Source organism: Acinonyx jubatus, chromosome A3 (assembly GCF_027475565.1).
Source record: "Acinonyx jubatus isolate Ajub_Pintada_27869175 chromosome A3, VMU_Ajub_asm_v1.0, whole genome shotgun sequence".
Classification (NCBI taxonomy): Eukaryota; Metazoa; Chordata; class Mammalia; order Carnivora; family Felidae; genus Acinonyx; species Acinonyx jubatus.
In genome coordinates, this window is record NC_069388.1 from 31438558 (window position 1) to 31465844 (window position 27287).

Here is a 27287-nt window from a genome sequence, read left to right on the forward strand (position 1 = left end):
TAGCCTGTAGAACTTTCCATTCTTACCAAGTGATTCATGTTTCTGGGCTCCAATGTGGACACATTCTTTTTTATCCTTCCATTCCCGAGGGGTGTAGCAGCTGCCTGTATTTACCAATTTTTGGGTTTCCTCTTCTTTCCCTATTTGCTATTTCAGCTTTTTTAATTCCTGTGTATTATTTCCTTTATTAAATTCCTTCTAGGGGTACCTGGGTGGCTCAGTTGGTTAAGTATCTGGCTCTTGATTTCCACTCAGGTTATAATCTCAGGGTAGTGAGATTGAGCCCCACGTGGGTTCCACATTGGGCATGGAGCCTGCTTAAGATACTCTCTCTTTCTCTCTCTTCCTCCCTCCCCTGCCCACCCTGTGCACATATTCTCTCTCTCTCTCTCTCTCTCTCTCTCTCTCTCTCTCTCTCTCTTTCTCTAAAAAAATAAACAAAATAAATTCCTTCCAGTCATTTCTTTTTACTGGCTGGACCCTGATGGATAATCTATTTCAGAAGCCATGTATAAAACCATGGTTTATTCTAGACACTGGTTCCTAAAAGATATATATTTCCCCCTTATTTTTCTTCGAGAGCATTCCTGAGAAATGCTCTTCCCCATGGGTTCTTTTCTTTTCCTGTGGTAATAGTATTTATACTACTTGAGATAAGATTATATCCAGAACATTATCAGTAATCAAAAAGCTAAGTCTGCCCAATATGGTAAAGATGTCAGCTGCTCCCAAATTGATCCACAGATTTGATGCAATTCCTATCAAAATCCTAACAGATTTTTCTCATGCAATTGACAGAAAACTGATTCTAAAATTTATATGAAAATGCAGAAGGCCAAGAATAACAGATACTCTCCTGAAGAAAAACAGGGTGGGAAGACCTTTTCCACCAGATATCAAGACTTCTTAAAAAGCTGTGGTGATAGAGAAAGTGTGATACTTCTCCAAGCATAAACAAATAGACCAATGAGATGATGAACTCTAGGGTTGTTGTGTGTGTGTGTGTGTGTGTGTGTGTGTGTGTGTTCAGTGACACTAAACAGCAGGTGGGTAAGGATGGTCAGTAAAAAAATTCTCAGAACAATTAAGTGGCAAAGCGGTAAAAAGTGTGACTGTACCCCTATCTCATTCCATGTTTATTGTAAGCCCTGGTTCCTAAGGAAAATATGTTTTCCTCTGTCATCCTGCTTTGAAAGAATTCCTTAGAAACGCTCCTGCCAAATGGTTTTTTTTTTCTTAGTACATCGAGATCTAAATGTGAAAGGCAAAATAATAAAAAGTTTGTCAAATAATGAGAACAAAGAAAGGTAAGTCTGAATATAGGAACTGGCTCTGGGCCAATTCACAATAATGAAAAGACTTTTCTTGATGAGTAATAAACTCAGCCCAAACCCTGTCTGAGAAGACACAAGATGACATTAATATTTTTAACCCTGTACTTTATGAGAAAGCAAGATAAAAGGGAAATTGATGAAATACTGGAATGTAGATGCTCCTGGAAGGTGGCAATGTTTAAGTACTATTGGCAATCAGTGCATTTTAACAGCAGTTGGAACCCTTATATAATTTCAATAATAGTAGAAGAATTTCCCCCAGATCAGCACTCAGAGAAAGGCCTTTACTCAACACCTTCTTTTTCTGTACCCACTTCTTTACAGAGGTTTTATAAGACTCTTTTGTGCCAAGAATATTCTTTTCTGTTTGTTTGAAAATAATATCAGATTTCAGAAAAATGCAAAAATAGTATTAAAAATTCCCATATACCTTTCACCCCAATTTCCCAAATGTTGCCCTGCTTGCCTTAGTATTCTTTCTTTCTTTTCCTTTCTCTAACTCTATATTTTTCTAAAACATTTGGGTGTAAGTTGTATATATGACACCCTTTTATCTCTAGCTACTTCAACATGCCTTTCCTAAAAACAAAGTCATTCTCTTACATAATCACAAGAACAATTCTCAAGATCAGGAAATTAACACTGTATTGTATTGTAATGATACAATATTTATCATGTAATCTACAGATCTTATTCAAATTTTACCAACTGCTCCACTAATATCCTTTTTAAGACTATTCTCTTAAATATCCTGCAGCTTTGGTCCTGGGGAAATCATTCCCAGCCTTTTCAGGAAGATGTAGTACATGCATAAAGAATTTGAGCCTCATTGATTTTCAGGAAAAAGACACTGAAACTTCCTTTTAGTTGTACATGCAGACATCTGCCTTCTCTAAAAAAGACCCCACATGATGGTTCACTCTATTCCTCAAAGCCTGTGTTATCAGAGAAGATTCTGAGCTGTTTCTCTTTGGTGCCCATATGCCTGCTTCTTTTTCCTGATTCCTCATAAGATTGAGAGAAGTCACATTAAAAATATCCTGGAAAATGTTTTCACCTTCCTCTCACATAAAACAGAATGCCTTCCTATTTCAATTTTAAAGCCAGAGAGGATGAACAGTGCTTATGAAATGTACTAGATTCTACAAGCAGGTTATTACATGACCTGCCCCTGACACTAGGGCTCTGTTGTAAAGGAGTAATTAAAGGCCAAAGGGTAATAACCTAAATGAATGCCCATCAGAAAGGGAACTGGTTAAATAAACTCCAGTTAATACAGTCAATGTAATATAGTGCCGCCATCTGAAAGAAGATGTAGCTATATATGCTCCAAAATAAATTAAGCCTAAACAACAGAAAGTGGTTAGGTAGAGTAGACTCTGCAGGGGGTTAATTAGGAATGCGGGGAAATAGAAGTAGAAGGGAGATGTTTCTAGTAAACTCTTTTGTGCCATGTGACTTAAAATTTTTTTCACTGTGTGTGTATGTTATGTGTTCAGAGAGAGAGATAATCACAAATAGTACATAGGTAGGTAGGCAGAAAGGTAGATACGGATAGATAGAAAAATGGGTAGATAGATTTAAGACTAAAATTTTGAAAGAACAGCAGGTTCCATATTCTCCCTCTGCACCTTTTATTTTTAAAGCCATCATTGCTCCTCCATGTCCCCCCACCGTTTAGTACTCTCTAGTTAGCAGGAGTCTTATTGATACTTCGCTGGATAGTGGCGACACAAACCAGACTTAGTCCTAGATACACTCTCAACAAAACTGCACACGATACACAGCCTCATTGAAGGTGGAGTGGAGCGAGATGAAGAACAAGCTGGGGCAATCTATGCGGGACCTCTGCCTCTCCCCTCGCGTCAGATTTGCACTGCCTCCCCTCAAACTTTCATTCCGACGTCCGCCTCACTCCCACACCCGCTCCAGACCTTGAGCACCCGGGAGACTGGACTGGCGTAGATTTCCTCCCACTTGCGCCGCGGGCGCCGGGGCCGCCTCCTGACGTCAGCGCTGAGCGGAGGGGGCGCAGCCTTCTGGATTCCCGCCCCTCCCGGCCCTGCGGCCCTGGCTTGCCCTTTAAAAGAGCGGGGCCTGCGCCAGCCGCGCCACACCGCGGGGACCTGGACGCACAGCTGCTTTCCCGGAGCATCTTTATCTCGCCTTTCGCCCGCATCCCACTCACCGGTCCAGTCGCCATCCTCTTCTCCGCGCAGATTCAGGAGAGCGGGGCCATGCAGCCGGCCGTGTTGCTGGGCCTCCTGGCAGCGGCAGTGGTGGCCGGTGAGTGGGCTCGGCGGGCTGTTCAGCACCGCGGACAGCGCTAGCCTTGGTCCTCCAGGGCGCTCCGGGAGTCTTGGCTTGTAGACACTGGGGGAGAGGAAGGGTTGGTTGAGTGGAAGGTTTTTCCATCTTGGTTGACATTCTTAATTTCTTCTCTTGGCTGGGTATTTTCCTTTAACTCCCCACTTCATCGTCTGACTTGGAAAAAGCCAGAGGTCTTCTTAGCCCAACCAGAAGAGTCTCAGTCTTTTCATATCTGTTTTCCTGTAGATAGAAAGAAAACGTGCAGTGTCTCCGCGGAAACCCCACATTTTGTGCTACCTCCTAAAATGTCACTCTCTTTCTACCTGTCTAGACGCTGTTAAAGCCTTAATATGTAACTGGAATGGAGTATTTCTTTGTTTTTTTAAAGCCAGAGGACTACAGAGACACAGGAGTCCATGTATTATATATTAGTTGGCACCTGTGTAATTTCCTTTATTATTATTATTTAAACATGATGAGATGAAAGTAAGTCTTGTATGTATTCTTATATCTTTTAATTAACATGTTCATCTATATGTGTGTGTTCATGTATATGTTATGTACAAACTTAATGTAATTTTTTTTTATTTTATAGTTCCATTTCTGGGAAGAGGTAATTTCATACCCAAATTAATCCATTTTTAAGTTATGAATGGAAAGTGCAGTAGATATTTTGTCTTTTGTACTGCAGGAAAATAACAAGTATAAAATAACCACAAAATATCCTTGGAGAAGTTAAAAAAATCATTTTAGTCAATTTGGGAGGATGAAACTTAAAGTAGTAGATATCTGACAGTGTCTCTTTATGTGTGGAAGACTGCAGGATTAATCTTTCAAACTACTTTGAATCTTGAATAAATGATCTCTGGAGATTGGAAAAAATGTGTGTGGGGTGTGTGTGTGTGTGTGTGTGTGTGTGTATTCATGTGTATTGAAGTAAAATTTCTATGAGTATTGAGAACATTGGGAGGTAAATATGCACCACCAGATTAAACAGGAGGTTTTCTGTGGCTATTTTAATGACCCCATAGGATATTGTTCTTTATCTGAGATTGAGACTCCTACCTGGAATTGAAGTGTTGCCATCTATGAATATAAAGCTTTCATTGACAGCAATTGTTGGATACCAAATGTAAAGACATAAAATGAAAGCCAGTGGTAATTTATTTTACTGCAAGCTACAAGCATTTCAAATTTTCTAACATTCTTGTCACTCTTATAAATTACCTATAAATGTTCTTAATTTAAATATTTTCAGAAACAAATTGCTTAAAATGCTATTGCTATGCTATATACATTGTGCTAGAGACAACAAAACAGAGATTTATTTTATTATAATGGTAAAACACTTAGAGCTCTCCTATGCAAGAGAATATTTTAAGATGGGTTCATATTTTAATATCAGCTAAAATGGAGACATCACATTCTTTAAAAAAATTATTGAGCTATAATTCACATGCCATAAAACCCACATTTTTAAAGGGCAGAATTGAGTATATTCCAACATTGTGTAATCACTATCAAATGTCAGAAGTTTTTCATTACCCTAGAAAGAAACCCCTGTGCCCATTCCTGCCATCCACAAATGCCTGGAAATGAAACATGGTAGCTTTCAAGCAAAGTTTGTTATTTAGCAAAATCATAGGGATGAAGAAAACCTCAGGAAACCATTAGGTTCATTTCCTCTCCTTAAGAGCTTCTGAAGGGAGATCCATACCTTTCCATAGTAGCTACATGTGCACTCTAAAAATTAATATAAGTGAAGTTACTACGTGATATCTATATTATACTGGGTAAAATGGTTTCTTCATTCAGATGAAGTTGCTTAACTTTTAAAAATTTTAGCTGTATTTTTATTCTGGAATCAAACCTTAGTTTGATAGTCTTATGAAATATCATACGTTTCAAGTTATTCTCGGGTATATCATACAATATTATTTGAAGATTTTCTATCATCTGATTACTTCACCTTTATCATAATTACTGGGTTTTCTTTGGTGCCTCCTGAATCTTTATACAAAAATAAGTTAAACTGCTTTAGGGGAATCAATGTGTCTTTAACTATCACTTTGCTGTTACAGATTCCATTGGAAAAAATACAGTGGAACTTAGGTGTCTCATCAAGGTGCGTAATGCACTTTTATAAGGAGACCTTAGTTCCTTTCCATCAAAAATAAATCTGAAGAGCCTCAATCAGAGAAATAGGACTGTTTGCAATAACAAACATGAGCTATAAATTTTTAGAGTGAGTGCTCGCTTCAGCAGCACATATACCAAAAATTGTTTAGAGTGATAAAAGAAAAATATTTATCTCCTCCCAAATATGATAACTGCTAATACTTTGGCAATGCCAGTAGTTAATAAAAGCACCTATTTTACATATATGGAGAAAAAAAGAAAAGTTATTAGCAAGAAACTGCATTACCAAAGAAGGTTTAGTAATGCTAGATTTTAAAAAGGCACCTTCTAGTTTATTAGAGGAGTAATTCTCTCAGTCATTTCTTTCTAGAGAATTTTACAGATTCGGGTGCAAAGAATAAATGCCAAAGTGAAAACGTTTCCCAATAACAACCATTTGGGGGATAAAATAATGATCTAGCCAGTATATTTGGCCCTGGGTGCCAAAGGTAGGACATCTGGATCTTGTCTGAACTATGTTTTAGAAAGATAGTGGGGTCTTTTTACCTTGTTAGGCACTTCTCAAACATTTTACAAATGGTTTTAATATGCTGGAGAGCTTTGGACTTCTTGAAACAATTGAAGTACATCCCAAGTCATGCTTTAAAAAGGAAACTTAAGTAAGGTAAGTACATGAAATAGGTTTTATTCCTAGGTTGAGCCTGGGATGATGTGTAACTGATTAGAGACAGGTAGTTAAAGAGACTTGGAGAATAAACATTCGGGGAGGAGAGGTCAGATTGCTGGTTAAAAATAAATTGCATTTGAGTAGCTTTCATCTCTGATGTCTGACTTTTGCTCTTCCTTCAGCTAGCTCTTTTCTTGTCTCAGGGACCTAGAAGAACTTTGTGCACTGAGCTTCGTCAGCCATAATGGCAGCTGTCCACTCCAGGGAGTGTCAGGAGAACTGTGGAGATGGGCCTACATGTAAATGCTTTGAGCTTCTCCAATGGAAAGGGCTTAGACAGAACAGAGTCAAAGCGAAAGATAAAAGAATCAAAGCAGCTTTGAAAGAAAAAAAAGTGGCATTGGAAAATTAAAAGCACTTGAAGCATTTCCTAAGAAGACAAAGACACTTTAATCGCTGGTTCAAAACAAGCAAACTCTTATGAAATTTAATTTAAATAAATGAAGATTTACTGTTTAAAAATATTCTGATAAGCCAGTTGTTAAACACCTATTTCATATATGATATTATTAACTAGAATCAGATCCCTCCCCTGCTGTTTACAGCCAACATGGGGAAAGGGAAACACAACACTGATACACATGCGTAAGCAAGCTTGTTCAGAAAAAGGACTGGGGGTAAAAACAAGGTAATTAGTTATGTAAAATAATCACAACCATGACTTCAAAAATGAAATGAGTTGTGGGGAGGATATTTTGGTGGGGACAGCAATAGGTAGAGGGAATCACAAATCTTTACCCATTTTGGGTAGGCATAAGGGTTGAGGAGGGTACCCTGGTTTCATTTAAAGTAGGTTTTCAATTTTTTATTGAAGTACAATATCCAATTAGAAAACTGCACAGATCATAAGTATATGGATTAATGAATTTTTCTCTCATTGAGCACATCTGCGTAATCAGTACCACAATCAAGAAACAGAACATTGCCAGTATCTCAGAAGCTCTCTTTGTCTGTGGTCTGGATTTGATTTATACTGCATATAAGATAGTATTCATTTCTAAATCATGTTTAAGACATTGCTAGGGAAAACAGGTGTGTGTGTGTGTGTGTGTGTGTGTGTGTGTGTGTGTGTGTGTGTACATGAGCAACTGGGGCAATTATGGCTCCTGGACCAATCTTACCCAGCTATCTCCACTCTGCTCAGCTGTGACTCTGCCACTCTTTCCAAGTAATGTGCAGGGAGTGGGAGTGATTTTGTGAGTTTGGGGTCACACAGCTTCCAAAAATCAGCTCAAGTCATTTCTCTTTTCTTTTTCTCCTTCAAAGCAGTCAGTTCTATGCCAGTGGATAACAGGAACCACAATGAAGAAATGGTAAGTTGAAATGGAAGTCTCGAATGTAGACTTTCATCTAGACTCTAGATTCTCCCACTCCTTATCATACCAAACAAACAAACAAACAAAAGAAACAACAAGAATAAAAACCCTACAAAATAGTGTTACAAAGCCAGGTTTTCATCCCTAAGGGAAATGGGGGCAAAGGATGTCCCTCTTGCCTTGGGATCTCACTTCCTTCCCAGTGTCTTTAGTGCTCTTGAGGATAGCTGTCATCACTATTTTCCTTTGGATCTGCAAGAAATGGTGGTGGGGGGGGGGGGGAGGTAGTTCTCTTCTCTTGTGTAATCTTGACCCAGTTCCATTGTGCAGTGTTCTGTGGAAAAGCCTGGGATGTTTCATGATGGTCCTGTAAATCTACATTTCTGCCCCAAGGATCCCACACCACTATAGGCCACAGAGCCGACCCTCTCTCTACAGCAGCTCTGGTTTGGGTTAGGCCATCATCCCAGTGACACCAGCTTTTGCCAACCTGCTTTTGGGTTTCCCCCCAGGTGACTCGCTGCATCATCGAGGTCCTCTCAAATGCTCTGTCGAAGTCCAATGCTCCACCCATCACCCCTGAGTGTCGCCAAGTCCTGAAAAAGAGTAAGTGTCCTACACTGCTGGAGATCTTTGTCCCTCAGGTGATCCTTCCTCCTGCTTGCTCCACTTCAGCTTCCACTTTACCTCCAAATGAGGGGAGAATCAGGGGAGTGGGTAATGCAATGGAAAGAGTACAGACTAGACTAGTATCTGAGGAGATAGAAGATATGGCTTCTAGTCCCAATCTGCCACTTAATAGCTTAATGTGACCATGGGGAAAGACCTCTTGCCTTTCTGGGCTTATTTTCTCAAAGTAAAATAAGGGAGTTGAACTCAATGATAGTCTTTGAGATGTCTATCAGTTCTTAAATTCCTTGGTTCCAGAGTTTGGATTTTTAGAACAGGCTTTTACTTGGGTGGAGGGAGGTGTGGGGAGTGCTTTTTTGTTATTAGGTAGTAGGGGTTAAGTGTTCTGGGAGTGTTGGAAGACAAAAAGATAGAAGTAGATCTTAATTATTCTTCTCCCTGCCTTCTGCTCTTCTGACAGTGAGAAGTTAGAAGCTTGAAGGGCGACTTGGAAACTTCTGCCCTCTTTACACGACAGATTGTTTAAGCCATTTTCATTTACAGCTGATTAGAATGGGAGGTACTACCAAATGGTAGAGGTTAGGCCTGAGAACTAAAAAGGGGAGGGTAAAAGCAGAGCATTCAGTGGGTCAGAGCAGTGACCTTCTGAATCTAGAGTGGGATGTATTCTCTATACAAATCAACTTCTGTCGAAGTCAAAATCTGAACAGTAATGCAAGCAGTATCCATTGGGCATTGACATTAAAAGATCAATTTTTCAAAACTATGCTGTCTCTTTTAAATTTTTTTTAACATTTATTTATTTTTGAGAGAGAGAGAGAGAGAGAGAGAGAGAATGAGTAGGGAGGGCAGAGAGAGAGAGAGAGGGAGACACAGAATCTGAAGCAGACTCCAGGCTCTGAGCTCTCAGCACAGAATCTGATGTGGAGCTTGAACTCATGAACTGAGAGATCATGACCTGAGCTGAAGTTGGATGCTTAACCAACTGAGCCACCCAGGCGCCCCTATGCTGCCTCCTTTATACATGAAGTCAAAATGATGCAAACAAATCCAAAAATCACTGTTCTCTTCAACACCTTCTCTGCTTTTAAATTTTTAGTGAGGCTGGGAATGGTGATCTTTTTTTTTTTTCTTGTCACCTCCAAAATCTCTTGTTGCAGGAGAATACTCTTGCTATTGCTGCACATGAGCCCTCATACATAAAATGGTAAAAACCAGTATTGGCAATTGACCAAAAGAGTAACCTAGCAGGACTCAATCCACCATTGGAGGCTTCAGGGTAATTATAGTAGATGTGGGGACCTGAGTCTGCAAGGGCCCCATGAACAATGGGAGGAAGCTTCCCTACCAATCCCAGCCTAGACATCTCTTTCTGAATTTCTCCCCAACTTTCTTTTCCAGCCATTACAGGGAATGTGTACAAACAGAATGAATCTTCAGGCAGGGACAAAAGGCAGCTCCTCTGGGCAGACCCATCTCACTATCTCCCTTCTCTTTGTTTTGTTTACCAGATGGATGCAAAAGTGTGGGGTTTGCCATACTAGGTCATCAAAGAACTGTGATTGGTTAGGAAGAGCTGTTGAATGTCGGATTCTGCTTGCCTGCTCAGCCCTTACTTTGTGGCCATGGCAATTCTAGCCTCCCCTTATCACTGACTGTGCCCTGGGGTCTTTTGATGTCTTTGAGACAGCCTCAGGGAAACTGGTTAAAATCTAATGACTCATGTCTAACAGGACCCTGGTGACACTGCACCCAAGAACTACACAAGGGTTTAAGAGCTCCTCTGGGTTGCAGACTCAGACATCAGCCAGGGCCAGACAGATAGCATAAGGAATAAGGCAGAATAGAAAGTAACTCACAGACTGGAAGATACATGTCCCTTCTGGAGGGGGTGAGGGTACAGGGGGAGATATTTTTCTGCTCCAACCGAGAAATACAGACTTTATTATCAGATTTGGGATTTTTCAAGAGAAGTGAAAATTTGGATTTGTAAGCAATATCTCCTGGTATTTGAGTATTGCCTCTGAATTTGAAATTGCTAAAAATGCTATTTAGGCCAAAAAGAACTCACCTCTGGGTTACTAGTTTGTGGCTTCTGCCCGATTCTAGTTTTCTCTCCTGCTGATATGTCTTAAGCTGCTCAGAAGACCGGTAGAGGTTTTGGCCAGCTGGATGGATGAATTCTCCCTCCCACCTGTAGCTCATCTCCATCTCCACTCCCCACTCTCTTCAGCATGTCTGTGGAGCAAGCATATGCTTACTGAGTAAATGAGCACTGGGAGAGTGGAAGAGAATCACTGTTTGTGGCTTGAAGAGACCTCGGGGAATACATAGTCCATTTCTTAATAGGTACGAGAATCTCTTTGTCCAGGTTAATCTGGTTATCCTTGCAACATGAAAGTTAGGGATGGAAGGTACATTTCCCCCATTTTTACTTGAAAGTAAGGACGGGCTTCACACCTTGGTTTTACAGATTGACCGTGACTATGTGCTGCTAATCACAGTACTCTGATCTCACCTGTGGGGACTTAAAGCTAAATTTAGGAGGAAGTGCTAAGCCTCAGTCACAAGCTGCTACAGGGAGCACACATATAACTGGGGAGAAAGAAAAATACTTCTGTTCCTGACCAGTAGGCAGTAGGAAAGGGGTGACACAGCCCCTGCCCTGGAAAGCTGAGATCCTGTCTGATCAGGGTTATGTCATCTGACTCTCAGAATGATGTCAGTCTCTGCCCAAAGCTTCCTTGCTTACCTATGCCTACTTGGACAACCTCACCTGCCTCAATGTTGCACTGGTTCTTAAAAGACAAAATCACTGGAAAGGCGCCAGCTCTTAGGTGTCTGGGTGTGAAAGGTCAGAGACATTTCAGTTGATTCATAAAACATGAGAATGTTATCATGCCAGGCTGGGCTTTAAGCAGAGAGGTACAGACCATCTGCTATTTTTTCGACATTTTTACAAAGACCCAATTTTGCAAACGTCAGTTCAAAATGACTCATCAGTACTGTTTTGTAGAAATATAATGTGAATCACAAATATAATTTCAAATTTCTTAGTGGCCACATTAAAAAAGTAAAAAGAGACAGATGAAATTAATATTCATAATATATATTATTTGTATCTAATACATTTTATTCAATATATAATTCTTATACAACCAATAGATTTATTTATTTTATTAAAGTTTTTTTTTAAGTAATCTCTATGTCTAACATGGGGCTCAAACTCATGACCCCGAGATCAAGAGTTGCATGCTCTTCCAACCAAGCCAGTCAGGTGCCCCCACACCTAATGTATTTATAATATATATTATCCAATACATCCCAAGTATTATTTCAACATATAATCAATATGAAAAATTGAGATGTTTTGCTTTTTTTTTCATACAAAGTCTTAGAAATCTGGTAGGCATCTTACACTTATAGCTCATCTCAGTTTGGATCAGCCGCATTTCAAATACTGAGTAGCCACCAAAGGCTGATAGCACAGTGGGACAGTGCAGATGTAGCCCCAGAGTTATGAGAGGCTTGGGCTTCAGGAATTCTGTCTGAACTCAGTGACAAGTTGAAATTCAAGGCCTTCCAGCTATCATTCAGACAGCGTTAGCTGCATATCTCCTCTCATGGGACTCCCCTGAATTAAGGAGGATTTAGTAAAAGAGCTACTGACATCTGGAAAAGATAGAACACATTCAATTGAAATACCAGTTATACCATTTACTGTTGACTAATGAAACACAAAGATAACTCAGTATACTGATTTTCATCTTGAACATCTGAGAATATGTTGGGCAGATAGGACCTGAGTGATGGAAGAAATGGTTCTTCCTACTGCTGTACAGTTTTCTAAGGGAAGAAATACACCCACTTCTTGTCACCAGTTAGTAAGTTATAATGTCACTTACTGCTACCTTGGGTCTACACAGTTGATTGAATAAAAAAAGGCTGATAAACTAATAATTTAAAATTTTACATCCTCCTTTGAATCCTGATGTTTCCCTTTGGCTATTTAACTTCATTTAGCTGGATTCTAGTTAGAGCTATTTACATAATGCTAATTTTTTAGATCTTACAGCCAATATAGAAAGAACGGTCCCTAAATACACCTTTCTGAATTTCACTGTCTTTGTCTGCAAAAAGAGGAGGTTGAACAAGATGAATTCAAAGGTTTCTTCTGGCTCTAAAGTCTAACATTTCATAAATCTCTATTTGGATTTCCATTTTATCATTAATAGTACCGAGAAATGCTGGTTGGGTGCTATGAAAAAAGTAAAAATAGAAAGCGTTTATTATTAGATTTAACACAGCCAAGGAGCTTTCATACCATTTGCTTTCAAAAGTAATCTGAGTATATTTTTCATTAACTTAAAAAATTACCCAAGTGGGGTGCCTGAATGGTTCAGTCGGTTGAGCATTCAACGCTTGGTTTTGGCTCAGGTCATGATCTCGAGGTTGGTGGGTTTGGGCCCCACATCAGGGATCCACGCTGACAGTGAGATTCTCTCTCTCTCCTGCTCTCTCTGCCCCTCCCCCACTCACTCTATCTCTCTCAAAAATAAACTTCAAACAATTACTCAAGTGATTTTTCAGGTCCTTACGTTTTGCAGTGATCACTGAGGCTGGTGCTTGTTGAACCACAGGCAATTCTGAAGTTATGCTTATGCTTTTTTATTTTCATGATAGGTAGAAAAGAGGTCAAAGATGAAGAGAAAAATGAAAATGAAAACACACGATTTGAAGTAAGGTTGTTAAGAAACCCAGCTGATGCCTCAGAAGCCCACAGGCCTTCTGGTAGGGAGGAAACAAGAGCCCCAGGGGAGGATACCCAAGGCCTGACAATGGCAGACACAGCGGGAGGTGGGCATAGCCGAGAAGAAGCAGGTGAACCCCAAGGAGGCCTCTACCCCTCTAACAGTCAAGTCTCCAAAGAAGCAAAGACACACCATTCTGAGAAAACCGAGGAAGAGGACAGGAAGGAAGAGGAGGGAGAGAAATACCAGAAAAGGGAGCATGGGAAAGATGGCAGTGAAGAGAAAAACCTGGAAGAGCCAGAAGAGACACAAAATGCCTTTCTCAACAAAAGAAACCAGGCTACTGCTAAGAAAAAAGAGGACTTAGTTGCCAGATATGGTATACACTCTGCTGGGCCGCCTGAGGAGATGACACACAGTCGAGAGAGGAGTAGCCAGGAGAGTCGTGAGGACACAAGAAGCCAGGAGAAACACCTTCAAGAGTCTAAAAACCAAGTTGGGAGCCAGGAAGAATCTGAGGAAAGTCAGGAAGATGCTGACCCTGAGGTGGACAAACGACGCTGGAAGCCAAGACACCACCATGGGAGGAGCAGGCCTGACAGGTCCTCTCAAGAAGGGAAACCTCCCTCCGATGAGAGGGGACACTTTCGTGAGGAATCGGAGTCAAACGTGGGCATGTCCACTGTAGGGGAAAGGAGGGACCATCATCCAGCCCACTACAGGGCTTCAGAGGAAGAAGAACCTGAATATGGGGAAGAAGTGAGGAGTTACCCAGCTGTCCAGGCTCCTGAGGACCTGGAGCAGGGACAATATGGCAGCAGAGGAAGTGAGGACTACAGGGCTCCAAGACCTCCCAGTGAGGAGAGCCAGGAGGAGGACAAGAGAAATGGCCCCAGCTCAGAGCTTGACAAGATGGCACATGGATATAATGAAGAAAGTGAGGAAGAGAGGGTCCGAGAAGGGGGACACCACTATAGAACCAGAGGAGGGGAACCAGGTGCATATTCCATTCCAGACAATAAACAAGAAAAACGGTTCTTGGGTGAAGGACACTACCGTGTTCAAGAGAGCCAGATGGACAAGGCAAGGAGGCATCCACAAGGCGAGTGGAAAGAGCAGGACAGAAATTACCTGAACTATGGTGAAGAAGGAGCCCAAGGGAAGTGGCAGCAGCAGGAGGACCTGGAAGATGCTAAAGAGAGCAGGGAAGAAGCTAGGCTTCAAGGCAAACAGTATACTCCCCTTCACACCACTGACAAGAGGAAGAGATTAGGGGAGCTGCTCAACACATACTATGACCCTCCTCAGTGGAGGAGCAGCCATTTTGAGAGAAAAGACAACATGGATGACAATTTTCTTGAGGGTGAAGAAGAAAATGGGCTGACCTTGAATGAGAAGAACTTCTTCCCGGAATACAACTATGACTTGTGGGAGAAAAAGCCCTTCGAAGAGGACGTGAATTGGGGCTATGAGAAGAGAAATCTCCCCCCCAAACTGGATCTGAAAAGGCAGTACGACAGAGTGGCTGAACTGGACCAGCTCCTTCACTACAGGAAGAAGTCAGCTGAATTTCCAGACTTTTATGACTCTGAGGAGCAGATGAGCCCACGCCATGCAGCAGAAAATGAAAAGGACAGGGCCGGCCAGGGAGTTCTGACAGAGGAAGAGGTACAGTGTGGGGCTTTTGCTTAAAATTAATTTAAGATGGTTAATGTTGATATGTTCAAGACTATCTGATATTAATGTGGAGAAATTGGTGGGAATCAATTACCATGAGAATCTACCCCCATAAGAGAGTGGAGATAACCTCTGGGTTTGAGTCCATTGTCCATATCCCTGTGCACTCACCCTACTGCAGTGCTTCTCAACCTTTGCTGCACATTGGAATCACCTGCAAGGCTTGAGTAATTACTGATGTTTGGACCCACCTCCAGGGATTCTGTGTATTTGGTACTGGGTACTACGTGGGCATGAGGATTTTTCAAAGCTCCCAGTCATTGTTCAGTCAAGGTTGACAACCACTATTTTGGTGTCTTCTTGGTCATTTAACTTTTCACCACTATTTCCCAGGGGAAGAAAGAACAGATGATATAGAAATTAATTGCTTTAGTCTATCTTAATTTTTAATTTTTTAAACGTTTATTTTTGAGAGACAGAGAAAGAGCATGAGTGGGGGAGGGGCAGAGAGAGAGGGAAACACAGAATGTGAAGCAGGCTCCATCCAGACTCTGAGCTGTCAGCACAGAGCCCGAGAGCGGGGCTTGAACCCACGAGCCATGAGATCATGACCTGAGCTGAAGTCAGTCGCTTAACCCAGTCACCCAGGCACCCCATTTTAGTCTATCAGCTAAAGATATCACCCCATTTTGTTATCAGCTACTGGACTATAACAATTAGTTTACATTTTGGAGAGTTAACATTATCAGAACTGTACCAGCCTGAACAATGATTTTTTCCTAATATTATGTTGGTTGGTGTTTCTCAAACTTGAACGTGCATAAGAATCTCAAGAGATTCCTAGCCTTCAGGGTTTCTGATTGAGTAGGTCCTTGGGTGAGGCCCGAGAATCTGAATTTCTGACAAGTTCCTTGGAGATGCTGATGCTTCTGGTGAGGGGACCACACTTTGAGCACCACTGATGGTAGGGTGTCTCATATGACTTCTAACATATCAAATATTCCCCTTTCTGTTCATACTCCTTCAAACTACAATAAAACTAATTGATCTGAGACCTCATGCCTCCACTTTTCTGTATTTTCTAGGAAAAAGAACTTGAAAACTTGGCTGCAATGGATTTGGAACTACAGAAAATAGCTGAGAAGTTCAGTGGCAACCGAAGAGGCTGATGGTTGTTGGAGCAAAGGGCAGTTTTAAAGAAGCAACTCTCACATTATCTATTTTCCACTCACTTCACTGAAAGACACCATTTATTTACCCAAGAGCAGAAAGTAGAATTCACTATTCATTAAATGTTTGACACAATTTGGAAATGCTTTAATTTTTGCCAGAATGCTATTGAAAATATGAATAGCATGACTTGTAGCATATCCTTTCTTGCAAAATAGACATATTAACATGCTTGTGACAATGATTGTGCTATCATCTTTGAAAAAATATGTTTGTCTTGGTTTGAAACAATAAAAGATTCATCTGAGACCAAAGCTTCATGTTCTTAGCTTCTTTGGGCATCTCAGGGTGGAGTGTGATTTTCGAATCCATTCTTTAAAGTAAATTTGACTATGTGGATGGAACTAGAGGGTATTATGCTAAGTGAAATTAGTCAGAGAAAGACAAATATCATAGGACTTTACTCACATGAGGACTTTAAGATATAAAACAGATGAACATAAGGGAAGGGAAGCAAAAATACTATAAAAATAGGGAAGGGGACAAAACATGAGACTCTTTTTTTTTCTTTTTAAAAAATTTTTTTAATGTTTACTTATTTTTGAGACAGACAGAGACAGAGCATGAGTGGGGGATGGGCAGAGAGAGAGGGAGACATAGAATCCAAAGCAGGCTCCAGGCTCTGAGCTGTTAGCACAGAGCCCAACGCAGGGCTCAAACCCACAAACTGTGAGATCATGACCTGAGTCGAAGTTGGATGCTCAACCGACTGAGCCACCCAGGCGCCCCTTCCAGTAAGAGACTCTTAAATATGGAGAACAAACAGAGGGTTACTGGAGGGGTTGTGGGAGGGGGATGGGCTAAATGGGTAAGGGGCATTCCTTAATACGAATCTACTCCTGAAATCATTGTTGCATAAGTAACTTGGATGTAAATTAAAAGAAAATAAATTAAATAAATAAAAATAAATTTGAGAGGATAGCACTAGGATTTGTTTGTCTCTGGGTGCAGAATAGGAAAAAGAAAAAAAAAAGCAAAACTTTAAGTAAAAGAACGTCCAGGATATAAAGTGAAAGAGCTCAAGAAAAGACATCTATTCCCCCAGGATAAAGAAAGTTTAAGTAGACTTGAAGAAGCTGTTTCAAAAATGATCATAAGACATTACTTTTTAAATCTTATTATCTGGAAAGCTCTGGGAATAGCAAGCCAAGGGTCACTTTTCAGGGCCAAGGAGAGCCTGGATCATGGGAAGCACTCGGACTGAAAATCAGAACATCTGGGCTGGTCCAGACAGATCCCTGGACCCTCAGGGCCTGTCTGATTTCTACTCTGTAAGAAGACAGGGTTCTGACTCTGTTACTAAGTAAAGGTATGACTTTGGACAAGTTTTCCCCTCTCTGGACCTCAAGTTCATCAGCAAAATAAGGATACCTGCCTCACTGGGTTGTTATGAGGATGATATGAGTAAGCAAGACACTTAGAATAGTGCCTGACATATGGCATGATGCAGGAAATGTTGGCTGCTACCACTGACCCTGCAGCTAGCTACAGCAAGACAGGTGGAAAATGTCCTCTTCTTTTACCTGTCATTTCATTCCTCACCAATGGTGTCTCCCAAGGGATAGAGCCCCAGGTGCCACAGCAGCAACCTGCTTGGTAATATAGCTTTATAGGCTGCCTTTACCTCCTTGTCCCACTTTCCTACTGGTAACCTCAACTGGTGTTTCCTGGAATCACCTCCCAAATAAACTACTTGTCCTCAACTTCCTACCTTAGGGTTTGCTTCTGGGGGACCCAAACCTAAGAAACCATTCAGAGCCAAGCTTGTATTATGGAAAATAATACAACTACAGTTTCATATATTGCCATTGTAACCCTTTGTGTTATGGAATCTTGATACAAGTTACTAAGAAATGCTTAAGGGGCGCCTGGGTGGCTCAGTCAGTTAAGTGTCCCACTTCGGCTCAAGTGATGATCTCACAGTTTGTGGGTTCGAGCCCTGTGTCAGGCTCTGTGCTGGCAGCTCAGAGCCTGGAGCCTGCTTCAGATTCTGTGTCTTCCCCCTCTCTCGGCCCTTCCCCCACTCACGTTCTGTCTCTCTCTCTCTCTCAAAAATGAATAAAAATTAAAAAAACAAAACAAGGAAAAAAAAAGAAATTCTTAACACATTGCAGTAGACACAACAATGTCTCTCCCTTTTCTCTATTGCAGTTCAGTAGAAAAAATCACTTCCTAATAAAGAAGATTCAAGGGTCCAAGATGAATAGCTTACTCACTGGATAAGAGAAGGCAAAACACTGCAATGCACCAAATGCCAGCCTGGCAAGTCACTCACTCTCTCTCTCTCTCTCTCTCACACACACACACACACACACACACACACACACACACACACACACCACTGTTCATGAGAAGCTGCTGGCAGATGGAGCCTAGCAACACATGGTCCTGGCCTCTGGTGGATGTCCTGTGCAGTAGCACATCCTTTCATTTTAGTTTGCAAATTCTTCAGGGCAGGAGAATGCGTAGGCACAGATGACCTATCAAGGATACAGGAGACATTCAAGAGGATCCCACCTGACTCATGGTGCCAGCAGAGTGTGATTAGGACCTCTGGGGATGCGATGCCACCATTTATTTAAGACAAACTCACCATTTATTTGAGACAAATCCAGGCCACTGTTTTTTTCCTCTTTTAATCAAAGTAGTATATATTGATGGCAAAACATCAAGTAGTCCTGAAAGGCATACAGTGGCTGTTTTGGGTTGAATCGTGTCTTCCAAAATGACATGTTGAAGACCTAACCCCTAGCACCTGTGAACACGACCTTACTTGAAAATCGTCTCTGCCGATGCAAGGAAGTTCTGTTGAGGTCATTAAGGTGGGCCCATATCCAATACAACTAGTGTCCTTATCAGAGGAGGGAAATCTGGACACAGACACACACAGAGGAGAATGTCATCTGAAGACATAAACATGAAGGGAAGATGGCCATGTGAGGATGGTGGTAGAGATTAAAAGTGGGCTGCCACCAGCCAAACATCTGGGGTCACCACAAGCTGGAAGAGGAAAGATTCTCCCCTAGAACTGTCAGGAGGAGAGTGACCCTGCTGATACCTTGATTGGGACTTCTGGCCTCCAGGTCCTTTGTTAGGACAGCCCTGGGTATCTAATACAATGAGAAACAAATGGCTTCTAACCCTCTCCTCTCAAATCCTTTTGCAGATGTAACTATCTGTATTTAAAGTTCTTTTCCTATTTGAATATTTGAATTGTCATGGTCTCTAATTAATATTTTATCAAGGAGGAATTAAAGCACAGTGATGGAACAGGAGGGGAGAAAGGGTCCTAGCATTACAAAATGAAAATGTACAGGGGCGCCTGGGTGGCTCAGTTGGTTGAGCGGCCGACTTCAGCTCTGGTCATGATCTTGCAGTCCGTGGGTTCGGGCCCCGCATCGGGCTCTGTGCTGACAGCTCAGAATCTGGAGCCTGCTTCAGATTCTGTGTGTGTGTCTCTCTCTCTCTGCCCCTCCCCCACTCATGCTTTGTCTCTCTCTCTCTGTCAAAAATATAAACAGTAAAAAAAAATTAACAAAATGAAAATGTACAACATATCATTGTAAAATATAGTATAATTGGGAGATCTCAGGTGCTAAAATAATTAACTCATGAAAATGAAATCATTATTACTCTGGAGCTCAGAAACCAGCCTCTTGGATACATAACTGGCCTCAGGGAGAAAGTGAAACACCCTAAAAAAAAAAAGTGTGGGTTGTCAGCCATGTGGACTTCTGGGGGAAGGACACTTCAGGCAGAGGGAATAACAAGTGCAAAGGCCCCAAGACAGTAAATGTGGTCGGTATGTTTGAAGAAGTGCAGGGAGGCCCACGTGGGGGACGTAGAAAGTGAAGTGGCACTAGCCAGATCACACAGGGCTTTGTATGGCCTGGTAAGGACTTTTGCCTTTGCAACTGGAGAGTTGTCAGCAAAGGACTGACATGATTTGCTTTATACAATAACAATACTCCAGCTCCTGGGTTGAGAGAAGGCTGTAGGGGAAGTGAGGACACAAACACAAAAACCAGTAAGGAGATCGATGCAATAATCCTGGTGGGTCACTGTGATGGCTTGAACCAGGATGTGGCACTTGAACCAGGGGGTAGGGAGAAGTAGTCAAACTATGGATCTATTTTGAAGACAGAGGACAGGTAGGGCTGAAGGATTTGGTGTGGCATGAGTGAAAGAGAGGTGTCAAGGATGAATGCTTTAGGCCTGAGCAACAGGGAAGAGCAGAGGTGAGGAGGCTTGGCTTAGGAGGGAAGATATCAGATTAGGCTATATTAAGTCATGACCAGATACCCAACTGGAGGTGTTGAGTTGGGTATATAGGCCTGGAGCTCAAGGGAAAGGATGTGCTACAGACATCATGTGGGAGTCATCATCACAGAGATGGTATTTAAAGCCTTAAAACTGGAGAAAGAAGAATAAATGAAGCCCAAAGTTAGTAGAAGGAAGGAAATGACAAAGATCAGAGGGGAAATCAATGATATTAGACTAAAAAGACAAAAAAAGAAAAGACAAAAGAAAAAAAATCAGTGAAACAAAGAGCAGCTTCTTTAAAAAGGTGAACAAAACTGGCATACTTTTAGCTAGACTTACCAAGAAAAAAAGAGAGGGCTCAAATAAGTAAAATCAGAAATGAAAGAAGAGCCATTACAACAGACAGAAATACAAAGGATCATAAGAGACTACTATGAATAATTATATGCCAACAAATTGGACAACCTAGAAGATATGGGACATCCCTAGAAACATACAACCTTCCAAGACTGAGTTATGAAGAATTAGAAAATCTGAGTAGACCAATTACTAATAAGTAGGTTGAATCAGACATCAAAAACCTGCCAACAAACAAAAGTACAAGACCAGACGGTTTCACTGGTGAATTCTACCAAACACTCAAAGAGGAATTAATACCAATCCTAAAAATGTTCCAAACAATTTAAGAGAAGGAAATGCTTCCAAACTCATTTCTATGAGGTCAGTATTATTCTAACACCAAAATCAGACAAGAGCACCACAAGCAAATTACAGGCCAATATCGCCACTGAGTATAGATACAAAAATCCTCAGCAAACTGAATTCAACAATACATTAAAAGGATCATACACCATAATCAAATGGGATTTATTCCAGGGATGTAAGGATGGTTCAACATCTGTAAATCAATTAACATGATACACTACATTAACAAAATGAGAGATAAAAACCATATGATTATCCCAATAGATGTAGAAAAAGTATTTGACAAAATTTAACATCCATTTATGATGAAAACCCTCAAAAAATAAGTATAGAGGGAACATACCTCAATATAATAAAAACCATAAATGATAAGCCCACAGCTAACATCATACTTAATGGTGAAAAGCTAAAAGTTTTTCCTCTGAGATCAGGAATAAGATAGGGATGCCACTGAGAACTCTAAAACATTGATGAAAGAAGTTGAAGAAGACACAAATAAATGGAAAGATATTCTGTGCTCAAAGATTGGAAGAATTAATATTTAAATGTCTACACTACCCAAAGGGATCTATAGATTCAATGCAATCCCCACCCAATTCCATGACATTTTTCACAGAAATAGAATGAGCAAGCCCCAAATTTGTATAACACCACAAAAGATCCCAAAGCAATCTTGAGAAAGAAAAAGAAAGCTGGAGACACCACCATCCCTGATTTCAAAGTATACTGCAAAGTTATAGTAATCAAAATAGTATCGGCATAAAAACAGACATATATGGGCTTTGCACTGACAGCATGGAGCCTGCTTGGGATTCTCTCTTTCCGTCTCTCTCTGCCCTTCCTCTGCTCATGAAGGTGTACACACAGGCTCTCACACACTCTCTCTCTCTGAAAATAAAAAAAAAAAAAAACTTAAAAAAACCCCTCAGAGATATAGATCAATGGAACAGACTAGAGGACCCAGTAATACATGGTCTATTAATTTACAACAAAGAATCCAATAATACACAATAGAGAAAGGACAGTTTCTTCAATAAATCGTCCTAGGAAAACTGGACAGCCATATGCAAAAGTATGAAACTGCAGCACTGTCTTACCCTATACACAGAAATAAACTCAAATGGCTTTAAGACTTGAATGTAAGACCTGAAGCCATAAAACTCCTAAACACACACACACACACACACACACACACACACACACACACTCATGGTAAGCTCCTTAACATCAGTCTTAGTGGTGATTTTTGGATTTGACACCAAAAGCAAAGCAAATAAAAGCAAAAATCAACAAGTGAGATTACATCAAACTAAAAAGCTTCTACAGAGCAAAGGAAACCATCAACAAAATGAAAAGGCAACCTACTGAATAGGAGAAAATATTTGAAAATCATGTATCTGATAAGGGGTTAATATCCAAAATATATAAAGAACTCATACAATTCAATACCAAAAAAACCCCCGAACAATCCTATGAAGAAATGGGCAGAGGACTTGAATAAACATTTTTTCCAAAGAAGACTGACTGATGGCCAATAAGCACATGAAAAGATGTTCCAAGGCACAATCAATCAGATTATCAGGGAAATACAAACCAAAACCACAAAATATCACCTCACACCTGTCAGAAAGGCTAATATCAAAAAGAAAAGTAATAACAAGTGTTGATGAGGATGTGGAGAAAGGGGAACCCTCATACACTGGTGGTGAGAATATAAACTAGTGCAGCCACTGTGAAAAACAGTATGGAGGTTCCTCAGAAAATTAAATATAGAACTGCCATATGATCCAGCAATTTCACTTCTTCACTTTTGGGAAAAAAATGGAAACACTAATTTGAAAAGATATGTGCACCTCCATGTTCATGGCAGCATTATTTACAATAGCCACAATATGAAAACAACCTCAATGTCTACTGATTGGGTAAGTGGATAAAAAAGTTTATATAACATATAAAACGTAAAACTAGTCAGCCATGAAAATTAATGCAATCTTGCCCGTTGTGCAACATGGATGGATCTTGAAGGCATTATGCTAAGTGAAATAAGTCAGAGAAAGACAAGTATTATGTGATTTCACTTATATGTGGAATCTGAAAAAACAAGACAAATCAAAGCAAAACCAAAAACCCAAGCTCATAGATACAGACAATAGATTGGTGGTTGCCAGAGTGGGGAAAAGGGCTGGGGAGTGGGCAAAATGAGTAAAGGGGGTCAGAAGGTACAAATTTTCAGTTACAAAGCAAGTAAGTCTTGGGGATATAATGTACAGTGTGGAGACTATAGTTAATGATACTATATTGCATATTTGAAAGTTGCTAAGAGAGTAAATCTTAAAAGTTCTCATCATACAAAAAAATTTTTGTAACTACATATGGTGACAGTAACTAGACTTATTGTGGTTGATCATTTCTCAGTGTATACAAATACTGAATCATTATGTTGTAGCCCTGAAACTATATATTATATAATGTCATAATATAATGTTAGATGTCAATTATATCCCAATAAAAACAAATCCTGAAAACTGAGTAAGATCACCTATTGTTTATATAAGTGAGTCAAAGACAGCTCCTGTGCATTGGCTGCTAGGATTTCTTCACTGCAGACTGAGAACTGTTAGCTCAAAAGCCTGCCAGTGACAAATTCAAGTTTTACACATCCAGTGAATTTTATTTATTTATTGAGAGAGAGAGAGCACGTACACAAGTGGGAGAGGGGCAGAGAGAGGGAGAGAGAGAATCCCAAGCAGGCTTTGCACTGCCAGCACAGAGCCCAACTCAAAGCTCAATCCCATGAACAGTGAGATCATGAACCAAGCTAAAATCAAGAGTTGGATGCTTAACCAACTGAGCCACCCAGGTGCTCCAGACTCTGTTCCTCAGAGTTGTCGGACCCAGGGACTCCACCTAGATGGGAGAGGGCCCTCTTCAATTCCTCTCTCCCTAAGGGTTCCCCTGCTCCTCCCCTTCTTTGAAGCAACCCCCTTGGTGTAGCTTCTAAACAGATTCCCGCTGTGAACAGCATCCCCTCCCTTGTAAACCTGTCAGAGCAGTCCCATCACTCCATGAAGCATGTGGGTGCTACTGCCAACTCATGGTCATATCTTTTTCTTTGATCAGATCCCAAATCCCTCGAACAGCCTACACCTAGCAGTGTGTAGACAAAAAAAAAAAAAAAGGTAAAGAGTGCAACTGCTAAGGCCTGGGGCAGGCCAATGCCGTTCTAAACATTCATCTCAGAGATGAAGAGGAATCACCAACAGAGATGGAGGGGGAACAGCCAGAAAGATAGGAGGGAAACCAGAAGAGTGGTGTCCTAGAAGCCAAGTGAGAAAACTGTCATAAGGAAAGGGGTCAACCGTGTCAAGCTCTGCCCATTGGTCTAGAGGACCGTAAAGGAGCTCTGGATTTCACATCTTTTGTTGCTGCTGGCTCCAGACCAGCTCTCTGCTGCAGCTGCTCCAAAGTGCTGCTCTCCTGATCCCTTCACCCTACAATCCCTCTCACCACTTCACTTAGCTTCGTGGTCAGCATACCTCTTAGATGGCCAGAGAGCACATATTTAAGGCTTTGAGGGCCACACGTTCTCTGCCACAACTATTCAACTCTGCCAACGCACAAAAACAGCCACAGACAATACTGTAGTCCACTAAAACTTCATTTGTGGGCACTGCAATTTGCATGTCATGTAATTTTCATGTCATAAAATTATTCTTTTTTTGCTTATCCCTCCATCTATTTAAAAATGTAAAAAACATTTTTTTAGCTTGGAGGCCATACAAAAAACTGGTTGTGAGCCAGATTGGGCCTGTGGGTTGTAGTCTTCTGACCACTGATTGATTTGATTGATTTAAATGTTTATTTGAGAGAGAGAGAGAGAGAGAGAGAGAGAACATGCATGAGTGGGGAGTGGGGGAGGGGTGGGGAGGGGGAGAGAGGGGAGAAAGAGAAAACCCAAGCAGGCTCCATGCCATCAGCAGTCTGATGCAAGGCTCAGTCTCATGAACTGTGAGATCAAGACCTGAGCCGAAATCAAGAGCTGAATGCTTAACCAACTGAGACACCCAGACGCCCCTGACCATTGACTTAAATTGATCATATTCTTTCTTATTTTTGCCTCCTCTTTCCTTGAGTCTGTCACCGTATGGCTTTAACTACTTTGTGTCACTCACAGGTGATGGGAAAGAACTGTGAAAACCTGCTTTACTAACTTACTTGTTTGGAGAAGAGCACTCCCAGAAGGCAAAGGATCTCATTTCCTCCACTGTCTGGATCAATTTCTCTACTTTTTAAATTTTTTGATTTAGAATGGTAACACTAAGCCGACCAAACATGCAACAGATTGAACCCACCAGCATTTAAAACCAAAATTTCCTTACTGCCTTGTTACCTGTCAGTGTGAAAATGAAATGTAAAAATCTTTCCAGTCTTGTCCTAATCATATCTTAAATAGATGCCAAAAGCCCAGGTTATTAATGAAACTGTAAAAGAGGCAAAAAAAAAAAAAAAAAAAAAAGGAGGGGAGATGGGAGTGGGGGAGGAGGGTACATATTAATTTCCTATGCTTCAAAGATTTGATACATCCTCATAAAGGGTTAAAAAGCAGAGGGTGTCTAATAAATGTTGAGGAGAATAAGGTAACAGCTTATCAGTTACTCTTTAAGTAGCTATTCAGGGACTCACATTTCTCGCCATCTGTCCTGTGCTACGTAAATCCAAGAACAACCTGTAATCTATTTTTGCAAAAAATTAACACTACTCTCCAGGCAGCATTATATTTCAAATAGAGATATCAGATACACCAGGATCCCTTCTAGCAGTGCACTTAAACACATTCCAAAATTAGGAACACACAAGAGCAACATTAATCTTTTTAAAAATGTTTTTAAATGTTTATTTTTGAGAGACAGAGTGTGAGCAGGAGAGGGGCAGAGAGAGATGGAGACATAGAATCCGAGGCAGGCTCCAGGCTCCAAGCTGTCAGCACAGAGCCTGATGTGGGGCTCGAACCCATGAATTGCAAGATCATGACCTGAGCTGGTAGTCTGACACTTAACCCACCGAGCCACCCAGGTACCTTAAATATTAACCTTAAATATCGAATTTCTAGAACAATTTTTTTTTTTAGCATTGCTCTTGCAATATTTATAATCAATGCTTTAAAACAAGATGAAAACACCCAATTCCACCTCCCCCCCCCAATTTTGTACATATTAGTGAAGAATGTATTTTTGGCTTTTCCATATACAACTAATGAATGAATGATTGCCTATTAAGACTTGCTTCATATAAGACAGGACCAAGATGGCAGCATAGGAGGGTCCTGGACTTTGCTCCTCCCATGAATACACCAAATGTACAGCTACACATGAGTAATTCCCTTTGACAGAAATCCAGAAACTAGGGGGCACCTGGGTGGCTTAGTTGGTTAAGTCTCTGACTCTTGATTTCGGCTCAGGTCACGATCTCACAGTTCTCATGATCTCACAGTTTGTGAGATTGAGTCCCGCATCAGGTTCTGTGCTAACAAGCATGCAGAGCCTGCTTGGGATTCTCTCTCTCCTGTTCTGTCCGCCCCTCCCCCCTCAAAATAAACTTTCTCTCAAAATAAACTTAAAAAATAAATAAATAAAAGAAACCCAGAAACTTGGTGACTGACTCCTACACATCAGGGGAATGAAAAAATACCCACATCAAAACAAGTAGGGAAGGCTGAGACATTCACCACCAACTCTACCCTGGGCACAGTAAGACAATTTGAAGAGAATCCCCAACCCTAACTCCCAGCTTCTCTTGAGTGATGGATTTGGACCACACATATAAGCACCCCAACTTTTGATTCCCACTCAAGGAATGGACCCCCAAACACTTATCTCTGAAAGCCAATAGCGCTTGGGTCCATGAGACCCATATGACTGGAGCAAAGAAGTTCACAAAGTCACAAGAGCATTTGCCCTGGGGCTCAGTGTAGAGCAAAAATGCTCATCTCACAGTCTTTCCCTGAAGGATATGACTGCATACTTTACAAGCTGCTGCCTGAGGGTCCAGTTTCTGATTTAGCACACATTTAGAAACCAGCTGCCATCCTCCCAAGAGGCTCTGGGAGCCAATGGGCACCTCCCTTACCTTCTCCCTCTGGTTCACTCCAATGATAAAATCAGATCACCAGCACCTACCTGGATGAAAGGAGCTTGTACATGTGTCT

The 27287-nt window shown here is 41.0% G+C and overlaps 2 protein-coding genes across 6 annotated transcripts in view; one reads left to right on the plus strand and one right to left on the minus strand.

The window, feature by feature from the left end:
- The window catches only part of CHGB (chromogranin B), a 31988-nt gene extending 15620 nt beyond the window's left edge, over window positions 1-16368 (plus strand). Inside the window, exons 1-5 of one of the 4 annotated variants that reach the window (XM_015078186.3) lie at window positions 3374-3620; window positions 7777-7823; window positions 8339-8432; window positions 13140-14875; window positions 15970-16368. In XM_015078186.3, coding sequence (XP_014933672.3) covers window positions 3572-3620; window positions 7777-7823; window positions 8339-8432; window positions 13140-14875; window positions 15970-16053 — 2010 coding nt within the window. In that variant the 5' untranslated portion in view covers window positions 3374-3571 and the 3' untranslated portion in view covers window positions 16054-16368. Of the gene's footprint in view, window positions 1-3373; window positions 3621-7776; window positions 7824-8338; window positions 8433-13139; window positions 14876-15969 lie in introns of those variants that run through there. The other 3 variants (XM_015078185.3, XM_053200229.1, XM_053200231.1) reach the window with 3 other exon arrangements.
- TRMT6 (tRNA methyltransferase 6 non-catalytic subunit) overlaps window positions 10544-27287 on the minus strand; it is a 30997-nt gene continuing 14253 nt past the window's right edge. For both annotated transcript variants that reach the window (XM_053200233.1, XM_053200232.1), the window contains exon 11: window positions 10544-10694. Coding sequence is in view for 1 of the 2 variants with exons in the window: in XM_053200232.1 (XP_053056207.1) it covers window positions 10686-10694 (9 nt within the window). In the remaining variant the exon portion in view is untranslated. The remainder of the gene's footprint in view (window positions 10695-27287) is intronic.